Source organism: Dendrobates tinctorius, unplaced genomic scaffold, assembly GCF_039654945.1.
Source record: "Dendrobates tinctorius isolate UK_male_01 unplaced genomic scaffold, ASM3965494v1 ptg000063l, whole genome shotgun sequence".
NCBI lineage: Eukaryota > Metazoa > Chordata > Amphibia > Anura > Dendrobatidae > Dendrobates > Dendrobates tinctorius.
Genome location: NW_027361731.1, coordinates 9,207,561 through 9,223,834, shown reverse-complemented (window position 1 = coordinate 9,223,834; position 16,274 = coordinate 9,207,561). Strand labels below are relative to the sequence as shown.

Sequence of the window (16,274 nt, the reverse complement as noted above, 5' to 3'; positions counted from 1 at the left end):
CCAAAATCTTGTAAGGTCCAATAAACCTAGGCTTAAACTTAGGAGAAGCCACCTTCATAGCGATACTTTTTGATGACAACCAAACCATATCACCCACCTTAAACTGGGGACCAACGGTCCTACGCCGGTTGGAAAACCGCTGGTCCTTTTCCTGGGAGAGAGACAACTTATCCACTACTTGGTCCCAGATCTGGTGCATTCTCTCCACCACAGTGTCAACACCTGGGCAGGCAGAAGGCTCCACCTGCCCTGAAGAAAATCGAGGGTGAAACCCAAAGTTACAAAAAAAAGGTGACATCAAAGTGGCAGAACTAGCTCTATTATTTAAAGCAAATTCGGCTAAGGGCAAAATTGAAACCCAATCATCCTGATCGGCAGAAATAAAACATCTCAAATACGACTCCAAAGTCTGGTTTGTTCTCTCCGTCTGCCCATTGGTCTGAGGGTGAAACGCAGAGAAGGACATCTGAATTCCCAGCTTGGAACAGAAATTCCTCCAAAATCTAGACACAAACTGAACTCCTCTGTCAGATACAATGTAATTAGGAATCCCGTGAAAGCGAACCACCTGTAGCAAAAACAAGGGCACCAACTCAGAGGAAGATGGCAACTTAGGGAGTGGTACAAGATGGACCATCTTAGAGAATCTATCACAAATCACCCAAATAACAGTCATTCTCTGAGAGACAGGCATATCAGAGATAAAATCCATTGAAATATGGGTCCATGGCCTCCTGGGCACTGGCAAAGGCATCAACAAGCCACTAGAGCGAGAACAAGGTTTAGACCGGGAGCAAGTCCCACAGGACTGCACAAAATTCCTGACATCATGAGACAAGGCGGGCCACCAAAAAGACCGACTCACCAAATCTCTAGTACCAAAAATACCTGGTTGACCAGCCAATGCAGAGCAATGAACTTCAGACATCACTCTCTTCCTCCACTGGTCAGGAACATACAACTTTCCACTGGGACAACGCTCAGGTTTGTCCTCCTGAAACTCTTCCAGAGCACGTCTCAAATCGGAGGAGATGGCAAAAAGAACTACCCCCTCGCCTAAGATGGCAGCAGGCTTAGTCACAACAGGAGAATCAGCAAGGAAACTCCTAGAGAGGGCGTCTGCCTTGACATTCTTAGTGCCCGGAAGAAAAGAGACCACAAAATCAAAACGTGTGAAAAACAAGGCCCACCTAGCCTGTCTAGGAATCAAGCGCTTGGCCGACTCCAGGTAAATCAAATTCTTGTCGTCGGTAAGGACCACGACTTGGTGTTTGGCTCCCTCCAATCAATGTCTCCACTCCTCAAATGCCCATTTCATGGCCAACAGTTCCCGATTCCCCACATCATAGTTACGTTCGGATGGGGAGAACTTTCGTGAAAAGAAAGCACAAGGATTCATTTTAGATGTCACAGGATCTTTTTGGGACAACACCGCTCCTGCACCAATCTCAGAAGCGTCCACCTCCACCTGAAATGGGAGTGAGATATCAGGTTGCCGCAAAACCGGAGCAGAAGTGAATCTTCGCTTCAGCTCCTGAAAGGAAGAAACAGCCTCCGGAGACCAATTCAGCACATCAGCACCCTTCCTAGTCAAATCAGTCAATGGCTTGGCAATACCAGAAAAATTAGCTATAAATTTCCGATAAAAATTAGCAAAACCCAAAAACTTCTGGAGCGCCTTCAAAGAAGTAGGCTGAACCCAATCATAAATGGCCTGTACCTTGGCTGGGTCCATTTCAATAGTTGACGGAGACAAAATAAATCCCAAAAATGAAATCCTCTGTACCCCAAAAAGGCATTTCGATCCCTTGACATACAGGGAATTCTCCCTCAAAATCCGGAACACAGTCCGAACATGTTCCACATGAGAGTCCCAATTCTTGGAGAAGATCAAAATATCATCCAGATAGATAATCAAAAATTTATCCACAAAGTCTCGGAATATATCCTTCATGAAGCACTGGAAGACAGAAGGGGCATTAGTGAGCCCAAAAGGCATCACCAGGTACTCAAAATGTCCCTCCAGAGTATTAAACGCCGTCTTCCATTCATCCCCATGCTTAATGCGAATAAGATTATACGCCCCCCTGAGGTCAAGCTTGGTAAACCAGCAAGCACCTTTAACTCTGGAGAATATATCAGAAATCAGGAGTAACGGATACTGATATTTAACAGTAATTTTGTTGAGGGCACGATAGTCAATACAAGTCCTTAATGAACCATCCTTTTTAGCCATGAAAAAAAAACCAGCACCTAAGGGTGAAGAGGATGGTCTAATATAACCTTTCCCCAACGACTCCTTAATATAGGATCGCATAGCCTCGTGCTCGGGTACAGATAAATTGAAAAGCTGACCCTTGGGGAATTTACACCCTGGGTTCAGCTCTATTGCACAGTCATAACTCCTATGAGGAGGCAAAGACGCAGACTCATTCTCACTAAATACATCATAAAAGTCAGCCAAATAGTCAGGAACATCATGTGACTGGGGAGAGGTGGAGAAAACAGGAGCATCACTAAGGGCACACCGACAACCCCAACTCACCACAGACAAAGATTTCCAATCCAGAACTGGATTATGGATTTGCAACCAGGGAAACCCCAGAACAATGGTATCATGCAAATTGTGCAACACCAAAAATCTGCAATTTTCTTGATGGTCTGGGGCGACCCGCATTACCACCTGGGTCCAAAACTGAGGTTTATTCTTCGCCAAAGGAGTAGCATCAATACCCCTCAAAGGGATAGGCGTCCGCAGAGGTGTCATAGGAAATCCACAACGTTTAGCAAAATCCAAGTCCATCAGGTTCAGAACTGTTCCCGAATCCACAAAAGCCTTGGCGGAAAATGTGGACAGGGAGCAGATCAGAGTAATTGCCAGAAGAAACTTAGGTTGAACACCACCCACAGAAAACGTGTGTGCACAACGTTTCTCTCGTTTAGGGCAGACAGAAATAATATGCGAGGCATCTCCACAAAAAAAACACAGCTTATTACGCCTTCTGAACTCCTGACGTTGCACCCTAGATAAAACTCTGTCACATTGCATAGGTTCAGACATTTGTTCAACAGGTGGCAACATCTCTCGTGTAGTTTTGCGTTCACGTAAACGCCGATCCACCTGAATGGCTAATGACATAGAATCGTCAAGACCAGAGGGAACAGGAAATCCCACCATAGTATCTTTTACAGTCTCTGACAAACCCTTCCGAAAGAGGGCTGCCAAGGCACCATCATTCCAGGTAAGGACCGCCCACTTTCGGAAATTTTGACAGTACAACTCTGCCTAATCCCGACCCTGGCTTAATGCCAACAGGGTCTTTTCAGCCTGATCAATAGCATTAGGTTCATCATACAACAACCCCAAGGCTTGAAAAAATGCATCCACATTATTCAGAATAGGATCATCAGGTTTCATAGAAAACGCCCAACCCTGGGGATCGCCGCACAGCAAAGAGATGACAATTTTAACCTGCTGCGCGGAGTTCCCCGATGAGTTAGGCTTCAAGGCAAAAAATAATTTACATTTATTCTTGAAATTCAAGAATTTAGACCGATCCCCAAAAAACACATCAGGAGTAGGAATCTTTGGTTCAGCAGCATGTGAATGAGCAAGATAGGCGGAAATTCCCCGTACTTCAGCAGCGAGCTGCTCCACACGATCAGACAATTGCTTCATCTCCATTGAGAGAAAATTCCCCCTACGGCCTCAGAGATATAGAGGAAAAAGTATGCAAAAAAAAAAAAAAAATTCTGACACACTTTTTTTTTAATTTATTTATTTTTTTACAATTCTCTCCTGCTATTGAGTACCCTAGGATCTGCGGTATGGCTGGTGATTCTGTTATGATGAGTCACCGAAGGAGGAAAAAACAAAGTACTAGCTAAGTCCAGAAAAACTAGAGAGGTTGGCAGCTATCGGATTGCAGACCCCTGAACCTATCCACAACAACTAGCAGTAGCCGTGGGGTGTTCCTACGGTGCCCTAGACCCCTCGATCACAGCCGGAGAACTACATAGCCTAAAGACAGAAAGGGGAAAAACTAAACTGCCCCAGAGCAGACCCCAAAGCAATAGGCAGCCCCCAACATATAATGACGGTGAAGCAAGATGAAAACACTAACACAGATAGAAAGATAGGTTGAGCAAATGATGGGGCCCAAGCTAACTAAATGGGACAGGATAGGAAAGCTGCTGTCTGCCATCCGCAAAAACCCTATCAAAATGAGCCAACCGACTGATAGGAAAAACAGGCCCTGAAGTCGCTAGGCTTCAAAAGACTATATCAGTACTCAGGTATATTCTGAAGACAGAGCAAAAGATCAACAGATCAGAGACAAAAATGGAATTCAGCTCACCCCCGGCCGGGGATGGCGGAACTCCCAAAAAACAAGGCAAAACAAAAACAAAACTGAAGAGTACAAAGCAGAGCAGAAAAACTTAGCTTTGAGACACAGGAATCAGACTGGTCTCCAAGAATCCAGCAGGATCACCAGCAAGGCAGAAGGGCGTCGGCTGCCTTATATCCAGTCCTCAATTCCAGCCACCCAGTCATCATCTAGCTGCCCAGGTGTTTGGTAATCAGCCTCACTACCTTCCTTCACCAGAGGAGGGAGTTCATCAGACCTCAACGGTGAAGGGAAAAATGAACTCACAACAGTTAGGTCTTCCCGAGTCTGTGTTTTTTTGTTTTGTGTTTTTTTTTAAAGACTCTACTGATAACCCCAAAAGGCCTTTCTCTCTTTATTTTTTGAGCAGTGTATATATTATAAGCATTTTGCACATATTGTATATACCCCCACTTCAATTGTAGCTATTCCTATGTCCCTCATTCACAACTCCAATCCAGCAGAGGCAGGAGAACACTGTCAAAGTTCTGCGAGAGTTTTCTCTGACCCTCCCATCGCACTGGCCTTGAGGCATGGGGTACTCTCACAAGGAGTGCAAAGTTTTGGAAGATGCTGAGGGAGTACCTTTCTGACCGTACAAACATCCTTCGGGATTCCTCTGTGCCTTATAATTATTGGGTATCCAAGCTGGACATGTGGCATGAACTGGCTCTCTATGCCTTGGAGGTCCTGGCTTGCCCTGCTGATAGCGTTCTGTCAGAGCGGGTTTTTAGTGTCGCTGGTGGAATTTTATCTGATAAGCGCATTCGCCTGTCAACGAACAATGCTGACAGGCTGACTCATAAAAATGAACAAGGGCTGGATTGGGCCAGACTTCTCAACACCACCGAATGATAACAGCGAAACATAACCTCCAATACAGTTTCTTTTTTTTGGGAGGTGTATTCCCATGCACCTCTTCACACCCACACATTTGACAAAGTATCTCATACAATCCTTATTGAAAAAAGGACTAAGTATGGAATGGACTAGGCAAATGTTAGGTGGATTCATAACTGGCTTAGTGATCGGACCCAAAGAGTGGTCGTAAATGGCTGCACATCCAGTTGGAAGAATGTCTCAAGTGGGGTACCACAAGGCTCTGTCCTGGGACCTGTATTGTTCAACATCTGTATCAATGATTTAGATGAAGGAATTGAGGGTAAACTGATTAAATTTGCTGATGACACAAAGCTAGGAGGGATAGCTAATACTAGAGAAGAGAGAGAGGATTCAAAAAGATAAATAAACTGGAGACGTTGGCAGCAACTAACAGAATGGTTTTTAACAGGGAAAAATGCAAAGTACTACATCTGGGCAATAAAAATGAAAAAAGCATATACAGAATGGGAGGAATAGGGCTAAGCAACAGCACATGTGAAAAAGACTTGGGTATACGAATAGCTCACAGACTGAATATGAGTCAACAGTGTGATGCAGCAGCAAAATAGGCAAATGCAATTCTAGGATGTATTAACAGAAGCATACAGTCTAGATCACGTGAAGTCATTATTTCCCTCTACTCCTCTTTGGTCAGACCTCATCTGGAATATTGTGTCCAGTTTTGGGCACCACATTTTAAAAAAGACATCAACAAACTGGAGCAAGTTCAGAAAAGAGCGACCAGAATGGTGACCGGTCTGCAAACCCTATCTTATGAGGAAAGGTTGCAGGATTTGGAAATGTTTAGTTTGCAAAAGAGAAGACTGAGAGGAGACTTAATAGCTGTCTACAAATATCTAAAGGGCTGTCACATTGTAGAAGGATCAACTTTATTCTCATTTGCACAAGGAAAGACTAGAAGCAATGGGATGAAACTGAATGGGAGGAGACACAGATCAGATATTAGAAAAAACTTTTTGACAGTTAGAGTGATCAATGAGTGGAACAAGCTGCCACGAGAAGTGGTGAGTTCTCCTTCAATGGAAGTCTTCAAACAGAGGCTGGACAGACATTTGACTGGGATGATTTAGCGAATCCTGCTTTGAGCAGGGGGTTGGACCAGATGGCCCAGGAGGTCCCTTCCAACTCTACGATTCTATGATTCTATGCGCTTCCTGATTGTGCCTATTTGGTGTTCTCCTTCTCCTCATCATCCACCACCACTAGATCACCATGGTGACTGTGGTCTGTGATGTAACAGCCAAGTTATTGTGTAAAGAGGTGTTTTTGACGTCCGTAGAAAAAATATTTACACAGTAGGTTGATGTGTACCCCCCAGGGGGAAATGTTTGTCAGCCCATACACTTACTGTATGGGCATTACAAGTATAGGAGACCCGCTCCTTTATAATGGGAACATTTTTTATGAGGCCCTCCTCCAAGTCTCGTCAAAGGGGTATTGGGGTGCGTGTTTCTTTGGGGCAGGGCAGGCCTTGCATTCATTGCATAGGCAAACAGTATAGGAGTACCAAATTACTAAGAATGGGAACAATGCTTTCAGCTGCCTATCCAGTATGTTGTTGAAAGGGTTATTGAGGAACGTGTCACTTTGGGGCAGGGTGGGCCTTGCATTCAATGATAGGTAAACACTATAGGTGATCCACTTTCTTTAATGGGAACACTTTTTCATGTGGCCCTCCTTTATGTCTTGTCAAAGGAGTTTTGGGGTGTGTCCTAATTTTTGGCAGCCCAGCCACTCGCTGCATAGGCAATAACAGTACAGGAGACCCACTTTTTAATAATGGGAACAACAAAGCATAGCCGGCTGATGGCCCTTTAAGAATAGTAATGCCACATGATGGCCCCATAAAAATAGGCTTTGTGACTTTCAGAGTCCCGCCTTCATAAACAGGATGTGTCTGATGATGTGTCACACACCACATGGCCAGCTAAGGTTGTTAAATGTTTAAATGACATTTCCCAGTGAATGCATTTGAATTGGTTGAAAGCAATATTAAAGTTGAAAAATGCATCAAAAACGCTACGTGTGTACATAGCCAAAGTGGTAGAGGTACATTTTTGTTTTGGGGAATTATAAAATATATAATACACACTGGCGCTCCACTGTAAGAAAAAACGCTAGAGTAGCTGCAAGTGAGAACAGGCGCTGTGCAAAACCTGCTAAATAAAGTGCGAACAAACAAATGCTGGAAGAAAATTCACTGCGCTTGTACTCAAAAGAACCTGATAACAGTGCTAAAATAATTGTACTGTGGTGATACACTAAATACTGATGGCTTACCGCTAATGATAGGTAGCGATAAGTTGGGCACCTACTTGTAAGTAGATGCTGAATAGAATGCTGCGTTCTGTTAGCAGACAATAGACCACCATGTAACACCAAGGCGTGCGTTCCCCCTGTACCGCTAATAGCTGACGGTAGTATAGCATGCAGGGAATAAGGTGCAGGGGCGTGAAAGGCAGAAGTTCGCGGTGGGCTCCGGCCGAAGCACTGCCGCTAGCAAACTGCAGAAAGCTGGGGGCGTGACGTCACGTAGCTGGCTGCTATGCTGGACGGATAGTGGCGTGGGTCAATGCTGAACGACACATTTGGAGGGACGCGGTCCCTCTTCAAGGTTCTTCAATAGTGACTATTTTTGAGTCTCCAAGCACTTTCTGGAAATTAGCACACAGTGGCTGTGGGAGAAAAATATGCCATTTCATTACCCAACACATAGTGTCCTGATTGTGCTCCAGGAGACACACACCACAAATTAAGTAGGTTCTTCTCACTATAGTAATGCCAAATACATGTGGTTTGTGCACACTGAAAGGCTCAGAAGTGAGGGGGAGATTTGACGTTATGAGAGTGGTTATTGCTGGATTGGTTTATGGAAGCCATATTACTTTTCAAGTGCCTTTGAGCCACTAGTAATGTGGAAACCTTTGTTTTTCCACTGACAGATGATGGACCTGAGTGGGGACTTGTTTTTCGTAAGATGAATAGAAGTTTTTATTGGTGTTATGTTCATCAACATAATGTTTCTTTGTGGCTTTCTATTCCATATTTGGGAGGCAAAATGAACAACCAGTTGAACATCACGCTCCACTGGTTCATCCTATGAGATTTTCTATTAGACTGTGAGCTGTCATTGTCTTGGTGAAAAATTCAATATTTTTATATAACTTGCCATTCTTACAGACAGTTTAAGTAGAAATGGTAAATTATATTCAAAGATTTTATTCAAAAATAATAATTGGTTTATATCTTGGCAGATTACTGCACCAGGAGATCAGGGGAGCAGCTGACATCTTCAGTTTTTAAATCGGATGATTTTGAGATCCCACTGGATACAATTGAAGTTAATGCCTTTACTCCAGATATACCAGATCTCTCATCTGATCCTTTGGAACAGGTCCTGTCTTCTGATTCATTGGCGACAACTAAGGAAAATCAGAGTCAAAAAATAAGCTTTAAAAACGGAAATACTCTTAAATCAAAGAAGCCATGTTCATGTTCAGAATATGGAAACCATTTTCCCATCGAAAAGTCTTTTCTTAAACATCAAAAAATTCACACAGTGGAGAAAAGATTTTCTTGTTCCAAGTGTGGGAAATGTTTTAAACACAAATCACATCTTGGTAGACACCAAGGAAGTCACACATGGAAGAAGCTTTTTTCCTGTTCAGAATGTGGGAAATGTTTTAATCGTAAATTGGCTTTGGTTACTCATCAGAGAACCCACACGGGGGAGAGGCCTTTTCCCTGTCCAGAATGTGGAAAATGTTTTAATGAGAAATCAGTTTTGGTTAAGCACCAGAGAACCCACACAGGGGAGAGGCCTTTTTCCTGTTCCGAATGTGGGAAATGTTTTAATCAGAAAGACAAACTTGTTGTACACCAAAGAATCCACACAGGGGAGAAACCTTTTTCATGTTCAGAATGTGGGAAATGTTTTAACAAGAAATGGAATCTTGTTATACACCAAAGAACCCACACAGGGGAGAAGGGTTTTTCATGTTCAGAATGTGGGAAATGTTTTATTGAGAAATCAGCTTTGGTTAAGCACCAGAGAACCCACAGAGGGGAGAAGCCTTTTTCCTGTTCAGAATGTGGGAAATGTTTTAATCTGAAATCAGGTTTGGTTAAGCACCAGAGAACCCACACAGGGGAGAAGCCGTTTTCATGTTCAGAATGTGGGAAATGTTTTATCGAGAAATCAGCTTTGGTTAGCCACCAGAGAATTCACACAGGGGAGAAGCCTTTTTCCTGTTCAGAATGTGGGAAATGTTTTAATCAGAGATCAGCTTGGGTTACGCACCAGAGAACCCACACAGAGGAAAAGCCCTTTTCATGTTCAGCATGTGGGAAATGTTTTAAAAAGAAATACAGTCTTGTTACACACCAAAGATACCACACAGGGGAGAAACCTTTTTCCTGTTCAGAATGTGGGAAGTGTTTTAAAGAGAAATGCAAGCTTGTTATACACCAAAGAACCCACACAGGAGAGAAACCTTTTTCCTGTTCAGAATGTGGGAAATGTTTTACACAGACATCAGCTTTGGTTACGCACCAGAGAACCCACACAGGGGAGAAGCCTTTTTCTTGTCTAGAATGTGGGAAATGTTTTAACAAGAAATGGAATCTTGTTGTACACCAAAGAACCCACACAGGGGAGAAGGGTTTTTCATGTTCAGAATGTGGGAAATGTTTTATTGAGAAATCAGCTTTGGTTAAGCACCAGAGAACCCACAGAGGGGAGAAGCCTTTTTCCTGTTCAGAATGTGGGAAATGTTTTAATCTGAAATCAGGTTTGGTTAAGCACCAGAGAACCCACACAGGGGAGGAGCCGTTTTCCTGTTCAGAATGTGGGAAATGTTTTATCGAGAAATCAGCTTTGGCTAGCCACCAGAGAATTCACACAGGGGAGAAGCCCTTTTCCTGTTCAGAATGTGGGAAATGTTTTAATCAGAGATCGGCTTGGGTTACGCACCAGAGAACCCACACAGAGGAAAAGCCCTTTTCATGTTCAGAATGTGGGAAATGTTTTAAAAAGAAATACAGTCTTGTTACACACCAAAGATACCACACACAGGGGGAGAAACCTTTTTCCTGTTCAGAATGTGGGAAATGTTTTACACAGACATCAGCTTTGGTTACGCACAAGAGAACCCACACAGGGGAGAGGCCTTTTTCCTGTCTAGAATGTGGGAAATGTTTTAATCGGAAATTAGCTTTGGTTACACACCAGAGAACCCACACAGGTGAGAAGTCTTTTTCATCTTCATAATGTAGGAAATGTTTTACACTAAAATCAACTCTTTAACATCAGAGAAGTCACAAAGGGGAGAAGTCTTTTACATGTTCAGAATTATGGAAATGTTTTAACCAAAAATTGTATTTTTTAAAGGGGTTGTCCATTACTAGGACAACACCTTTTCATTCCTCATGTTTGTCCTTTTTCAAATAAAACACTCATACTCATTTTCCATTCCAGCACTGTTCAAATGGTCTTGGCTCTCACGTTCCTGGGGCTCATGTGAGGTTGTTACAGAACACAAGCCCAGCGTCGAATCAGCACTGGCTTCACTGTTCCTGCCTTCGGATGTATAAAACATCAACAGGAAGCCAAGGCTGTGGCTGCTCTCTGACTTACTCTTATTGTTTGATATGTCCAAAAGTGAAGTGAACTAAGTTTAAGAATGCAATTGCTTATGAAACGCATTTGGTATTCTATTAGTCTTTTCCCTATGTTCCCAATAATTTTTAGATGCATTTTTTCCTACATGTTTCAACCAAGTCAACATGTGTCCAAATAAGAACTGATGGCACTTAGGGCAATTATGTCCTAACACAGGCATTTTGCTATATTATTTATCATTGATGTAGTTCTATTTGGGATATTTAAGGACTGTTTCTCCCCGCTTGTGACCTTATTTATGTGTTACCATGCACTTGGGTAATATATAGGCTATGCCATCCATGTGATTAAGAAATTTTTCTGATTACTTCTGTCAGTTATGGGTTATTATATTTACATGTTACAGGGTAATTTTCATGCTTAGTGATTTGCTATTATTATCTGTTCCTCGTCAGCTGTATATCAGCATTTGTTGGATACTGTTCTTTGACTTCTATATGTTATGAGGATAATTGCATGTCTACATAAGAATATTATTTTATTCCCTGGACATATGTTTATATTTCTGGACTGTTGTTATCAGCCCTACTAGGATTATCACACAGGTGTGCTCTTGCGTCCCCATATACGGCATTTTTTGCTTTTTTATGTTTGTTGTGTATTTTTAAAAAGCATGTAATAAAATTGTTTTTATTTATCTTGGGATCTCTTCTTAGTCCTGTATTCACATGTACGGGATAGTTTGACAATGTTTCAACCAAGAAAGAAAAAAATATATATTTTAACTTTGAAAAAATAAAGAATTCATAATTTTAAACATGTCTTGGAATTGTAGAGTAGAAGCTGGATAAATCTTTTCCATTTCAGTGAGAATGGGTTATTCAAGTAATGGATAACCCCTTTAAACATCAAAAATCCCACACAGAGAGAAATCATTATCATACCTAGATTGTGAAAACTAAATTACTAGAGAATCATATTTTGTTGACCATCAAAAATAACTCAGATGGGGAGTTATCATATGTTATATGTTGTTGACAAACTGTACAGAAACATAAGAAAGTTGTATAATTAAATGAGAGTGTAATTACTAGGGATGAGTGAACGTGCTCAGTGATACTCGATTTTTTTTTAGTATCTGGGTACTTAGAAATACTCATTGAGCATTAGCTGTTGCTCGGATTTGAAGTTCGAATCCCCACTCCGCATGTTTGGTGTCTGTTACACAGCCAATAAACATGCAGGGGATTGCCTGCCAATCACTGTAATGCCATAGCCATTTCTGTAACGACATTACTGTGACCGTCTGGCCGTACTATATAATCAATGCTGAGTACACTGACTCCTTTGCATAGATCAGGGACAGTTTTTATTGGAGGAATAGAGTGGCTGTACAGGTCTGTGTGTGCACAGTATAACATCTGAGTCCAGTAGTGTTGATACTGGTGCTGAAGCTGAACCATCATATTAATAGTCCTTGTAAGGGCTAATCTTCTGCTTTGTTGTTTGTATCAGATACATTCTGCATTTAGCCTAGTGAGGGACAGTTGCATGAGCAGAGGAAGTGGCTAAATACAGTCTCTAGGCAGGGCTTTGTGCTTTGCAGTCCGTTGCAAAAATATATAGCAGAAACAGTTGACCACATTCTTTTTTTGAGGGTGTGAAAGACTATTGTGTTATCCATAGATTATTATGTGCTTTGTGGTGCATTTCAGTGGTATATAACACTACAAATAAGCATTGAGAAATTTTTCTGGATTCAATTTGTCATCCATACACTTTTGTGTGCTTTGTGTTACATTTACATTATGTTGATATTAAACTTAAAAAAAAAATAAAAACACTTTAACTGCTGACCAACTTTTTTTTTAATCAAAAATAAACTTTGTTTCCAGAGATTTAGCAATTAGAAAATTTGTAGCGGGTGAGGTAAGGAACAGGAAAGTGGAGGTGCCAATGATTTTGCATGTAGATGCCAGATGCCGAGGACGTGGGACAGATGTGACTACGCCTGTTGCTGAAGCACAAGAATCGCGCCCATCCACATCACATAGGTTCCTGTCCCACTTTGCAGGAAGGTAATGTACTCCACTTCTGAAGCCAGAACAGTGCGAATAGGTGGTCGGTTGGATAGCAGTTAATGCTTCTAGCATGCTGATTCTCCTTCCATTTTGAGTCCCGGGAGATTAGTGATCCCACACTAGGACACTCCGAGAAGCTCTTTACAACACAGATTCTTGATTGTGGCCTCTCAACCTGCATATTCCAAGATGACAAGAGGACATTCCTTTTAATGATGCACAAAACTTATAGCACCCACATTTTGTCTATGGAGGAAGATGATGAGACACAGTTGATGACAAGTCAGGTTGTTAAGTTACCAAGTCAGGAGGACCAAGATGCAGTGGTGGAAAACAAGGTGGTGGATGACGAAGTCAGTGACCCAGGGTGGAATGTACATCAAGGCCAGAAGCCCTGAGGGGGATAGATTGACCGCACTGAAACAGGCAGAGGCATTGGGGTGACCAGAGGGAGATGGCATGCAATTGTTCTGTAGAGTACCCACACTCGTGAATTTCCCCATCAAAGTGTTAGGAGTTCCCCTGTCTAGGACTTTTTTAAAGAGTTTTCTGAGACCTAACCATTAAGAGCCTAACCACCACTAGCATCATCAGGCACCTGTCATCTAAGCACCCGATGCCTGGGTTTATGATTGGTGTGTGGCGTCCCTGAGGCTCAGTCACCACAGAGGTACTGCACCTTCTCCTAAGGTGTAGTGCCCCACCAACTAGGTAGGTTGGGAACTCATTTCCACACTCCAACACCTGCATCCCACACACAGGATAGTTCAGTAGGTCCGCCTAGCAGCTTCAGGCTGGGGGTAGCAGAGCACCCTTCGTGGAACCCTTCATAACACGAGATGTGCTGGGAGGTGGGTGGAGTTAGTATAAAAGAGGGAAAGTTGAGGATAGTAGGTCAGTCTGACGGGAGGTCAGGCGAGAGGAGTTCAGTTCTGAAGTTAGTTTTGAGTTCAGTTTAGAAAGAGTGCTGCAGCTGCCTCAGTGATCTGAGCCAGCTGGCACGGGAAAGAGAAGAGAAGGAGAAAGACGTAGACCTGCAACCTATGCTTCCATAAGAGAGAGAAGGAACAGCGCGGAACGAAGGAGTCGGAGAACAGAGAGGAGTTGTGGGATGAGAGAGTACCCTGCCTATAGGTTCTCAGCACAAGGCCGGGGCCTGGTCCCCGAGGTTGTATGGACACTTATGGCTCTGCAGCAGACACCGGTGGAGTAGTTGGCTGTAAATGCACTACTCCCATCCAAGACTTGGGACACAACAGCAACCGATTTGCGAGCCAGGACTCTGAGAGGAGTCCCCGATAGAGGCTACAGCTGTCTGTCATACAAGTAAGGTTCTAGGAACATCTGACAAGAGGAATTCCAGAGAACTACGGTACTGGAGCTCTTCACATTAAAAGGCGCAATAGAGGAGTCGTTCAGGAAAGGCACATGTTGGCGGAGTGTTGGAGGAGAACCCTGACTTGCCCGGGAGGTTGATTGAGTCTCTACCCCGGAGGACACGGCACGGAGGCGGGCACCAGTGGGTACCACGAACTGTGAGTAAAGCTTTGAAACTACAAGCCCTGGTGTCCTCCATTCATTCGTCGCTAACACCTTCAGCACCGCTACATCAGGGTACCAGCATCTATACCATTCTGCGCCTCTCCTCATCCATTGCACCCACACTGCCCTGGGACTACAGCTCCACCTGTGGGGAGCTACACCATCTTTATTGCACCACACCATCAGTCCCAGTGGATCTGCATGCAGCGTTGGCTCAACATCTTACTTGCCAAACACCACGGGTGGCGTCACGAACTATTCAACTAAGCTATAACACTATTGACATCACCGCCATTGATATTGGGCGCCCAGGGCCACGGACCGGGTCGCCGCTGCTGTGACATCCCCCTGACACCGGCCCGGTACCGAGTGCCCCATAGCCCTGGGAAGGCGACCCAGGTGCAAGTGGGTGACACTACTGCCTCTTCTGCTTTACTAGATGCTGTCATGGTTAGGACATGGTTAATGTCCTGTTCTCACAGGGTTAACTTTTGCCGACCTCTCTTTGGATCTGGGAGGGGTATTTATACTCACTCCAAACTAGCATTCTCTGTCAGTTATACTGCTGTTCTGGTGTGTCTGACCCCTGGTGTGCGTGTACTCTGCATTGTTTGTTTGCTTCCCATGTATGATTCGGCTTGTTCCTTCACTCTGTACTCCGTTTCTCGTTTTGGTACCATTGTCTTTTCTGGTTCTGACCTCCTGGCTTGGCTATCGTTACTCCGTTACAGTTTACCCCTATTGTACTTTCTAATGCCCGTTCTGGTTTTCTGACCTATTGGCACGTCCTGACTATCCATTCTGTCTAATCCTTTGGTACGGTATTGCTATCTCGTGCTTTGACCTCGGCTTGATCTGGTTTCTGTCCCTGTCTATGCCCCTTGGTAACATTGTCCTGTAGTTACCTTTCTAGGAGTTTCCCTGCAGCTCCTAGCTCTGTGGAGCTTAGGCCACGCCCCCAGCAGTCATGTGATTCAGTTCCTGGAGCATGCATTGTCACCACTGCTGCCCGCTCCGCAGGTATCTTTGTGCACAGTCTTTGTACTCAGGACACGCGCTCTGGCTCAGTGAGCAAGTGCAGTGCGGGGCTCCTGACATTATAACTGACCGTTTCAGGTTTTTTTTTCCCTCTGAAGAAAAAAAAAAAAAAAGTGTGTTATCCTCATGGATCCCATACAAGCCTTGGCTGATCAGGTCAAGCACCTGTCCCAAATGTTTCATAAACTCAATGTGGAACAGCGCACGATGGCCCATACCCAGCAACAGTTGGTGGTTACTGTGCAGGGGGCTGTCGATGCAGGGGCTTCTAGTTCTGGGGGTAGGGATGTGTCATTAGCGTCCCCTGAATCTCCGGTCAAATTGCCCGACCCTTTCTCAGGATAAAAAGGAGTTCAGGTTATTCAGAGAAGGATGCAAGCTTTTTTTTTCTCTAAGGCCCTGCTCCTCCGGGGATGAGTTCCAGAGGGTGGGGGTCATTATTTCCCTTCTTTGGGGGGCTCCGCAAGCATGGGCTTTCTCTCTGTCTTCCTCTGCTCCTGAACGTATGTCAGTGAACTTGTTCTTTGAGGCTCTGGGGCACATCTATGACTAGCCTGATAGAGTGTGTCTGGCTGAGGATATGGTGATGAATGTAACACAGGGGAGGCACTCTGCTGAATGGTTCTGCTCAGAGTTTAGACATTGGTCCGCCGAAGTATCCTGGAATGACGCCGCCCTGAGGGGGTTGTTTCGCAGGGGCCT

At 43.8% G+C, this 16,274-nt stretch overlaps 1 protein-coding gene across 1 annotated transcript in view; it reads left to right on the top strand.

Annotated features, from left to right (window-relative positions):
• LOC141094209 (uncharacterized) overlaps nt 1–11,608 on the top strand; it is a 32,118-nt gene extending 20,510 nt beyond the window's left edge. Inside the window, exon 8 of the mRNA XM_073580001.1 lies at nt 8,546–11,608. Within this exon, the coding sequence (XP_073436102.1) occupies nt 8,546–10,560 (2,015 nt within the window). The 3' untranslated portion in view covers nt 10,561–11,608. The remainder of the gene's footprint in view (nt 1–8,545) is intronic.
• Nucleotides 11,609–16,274: the final 4,666 nt, after the last annotated feature.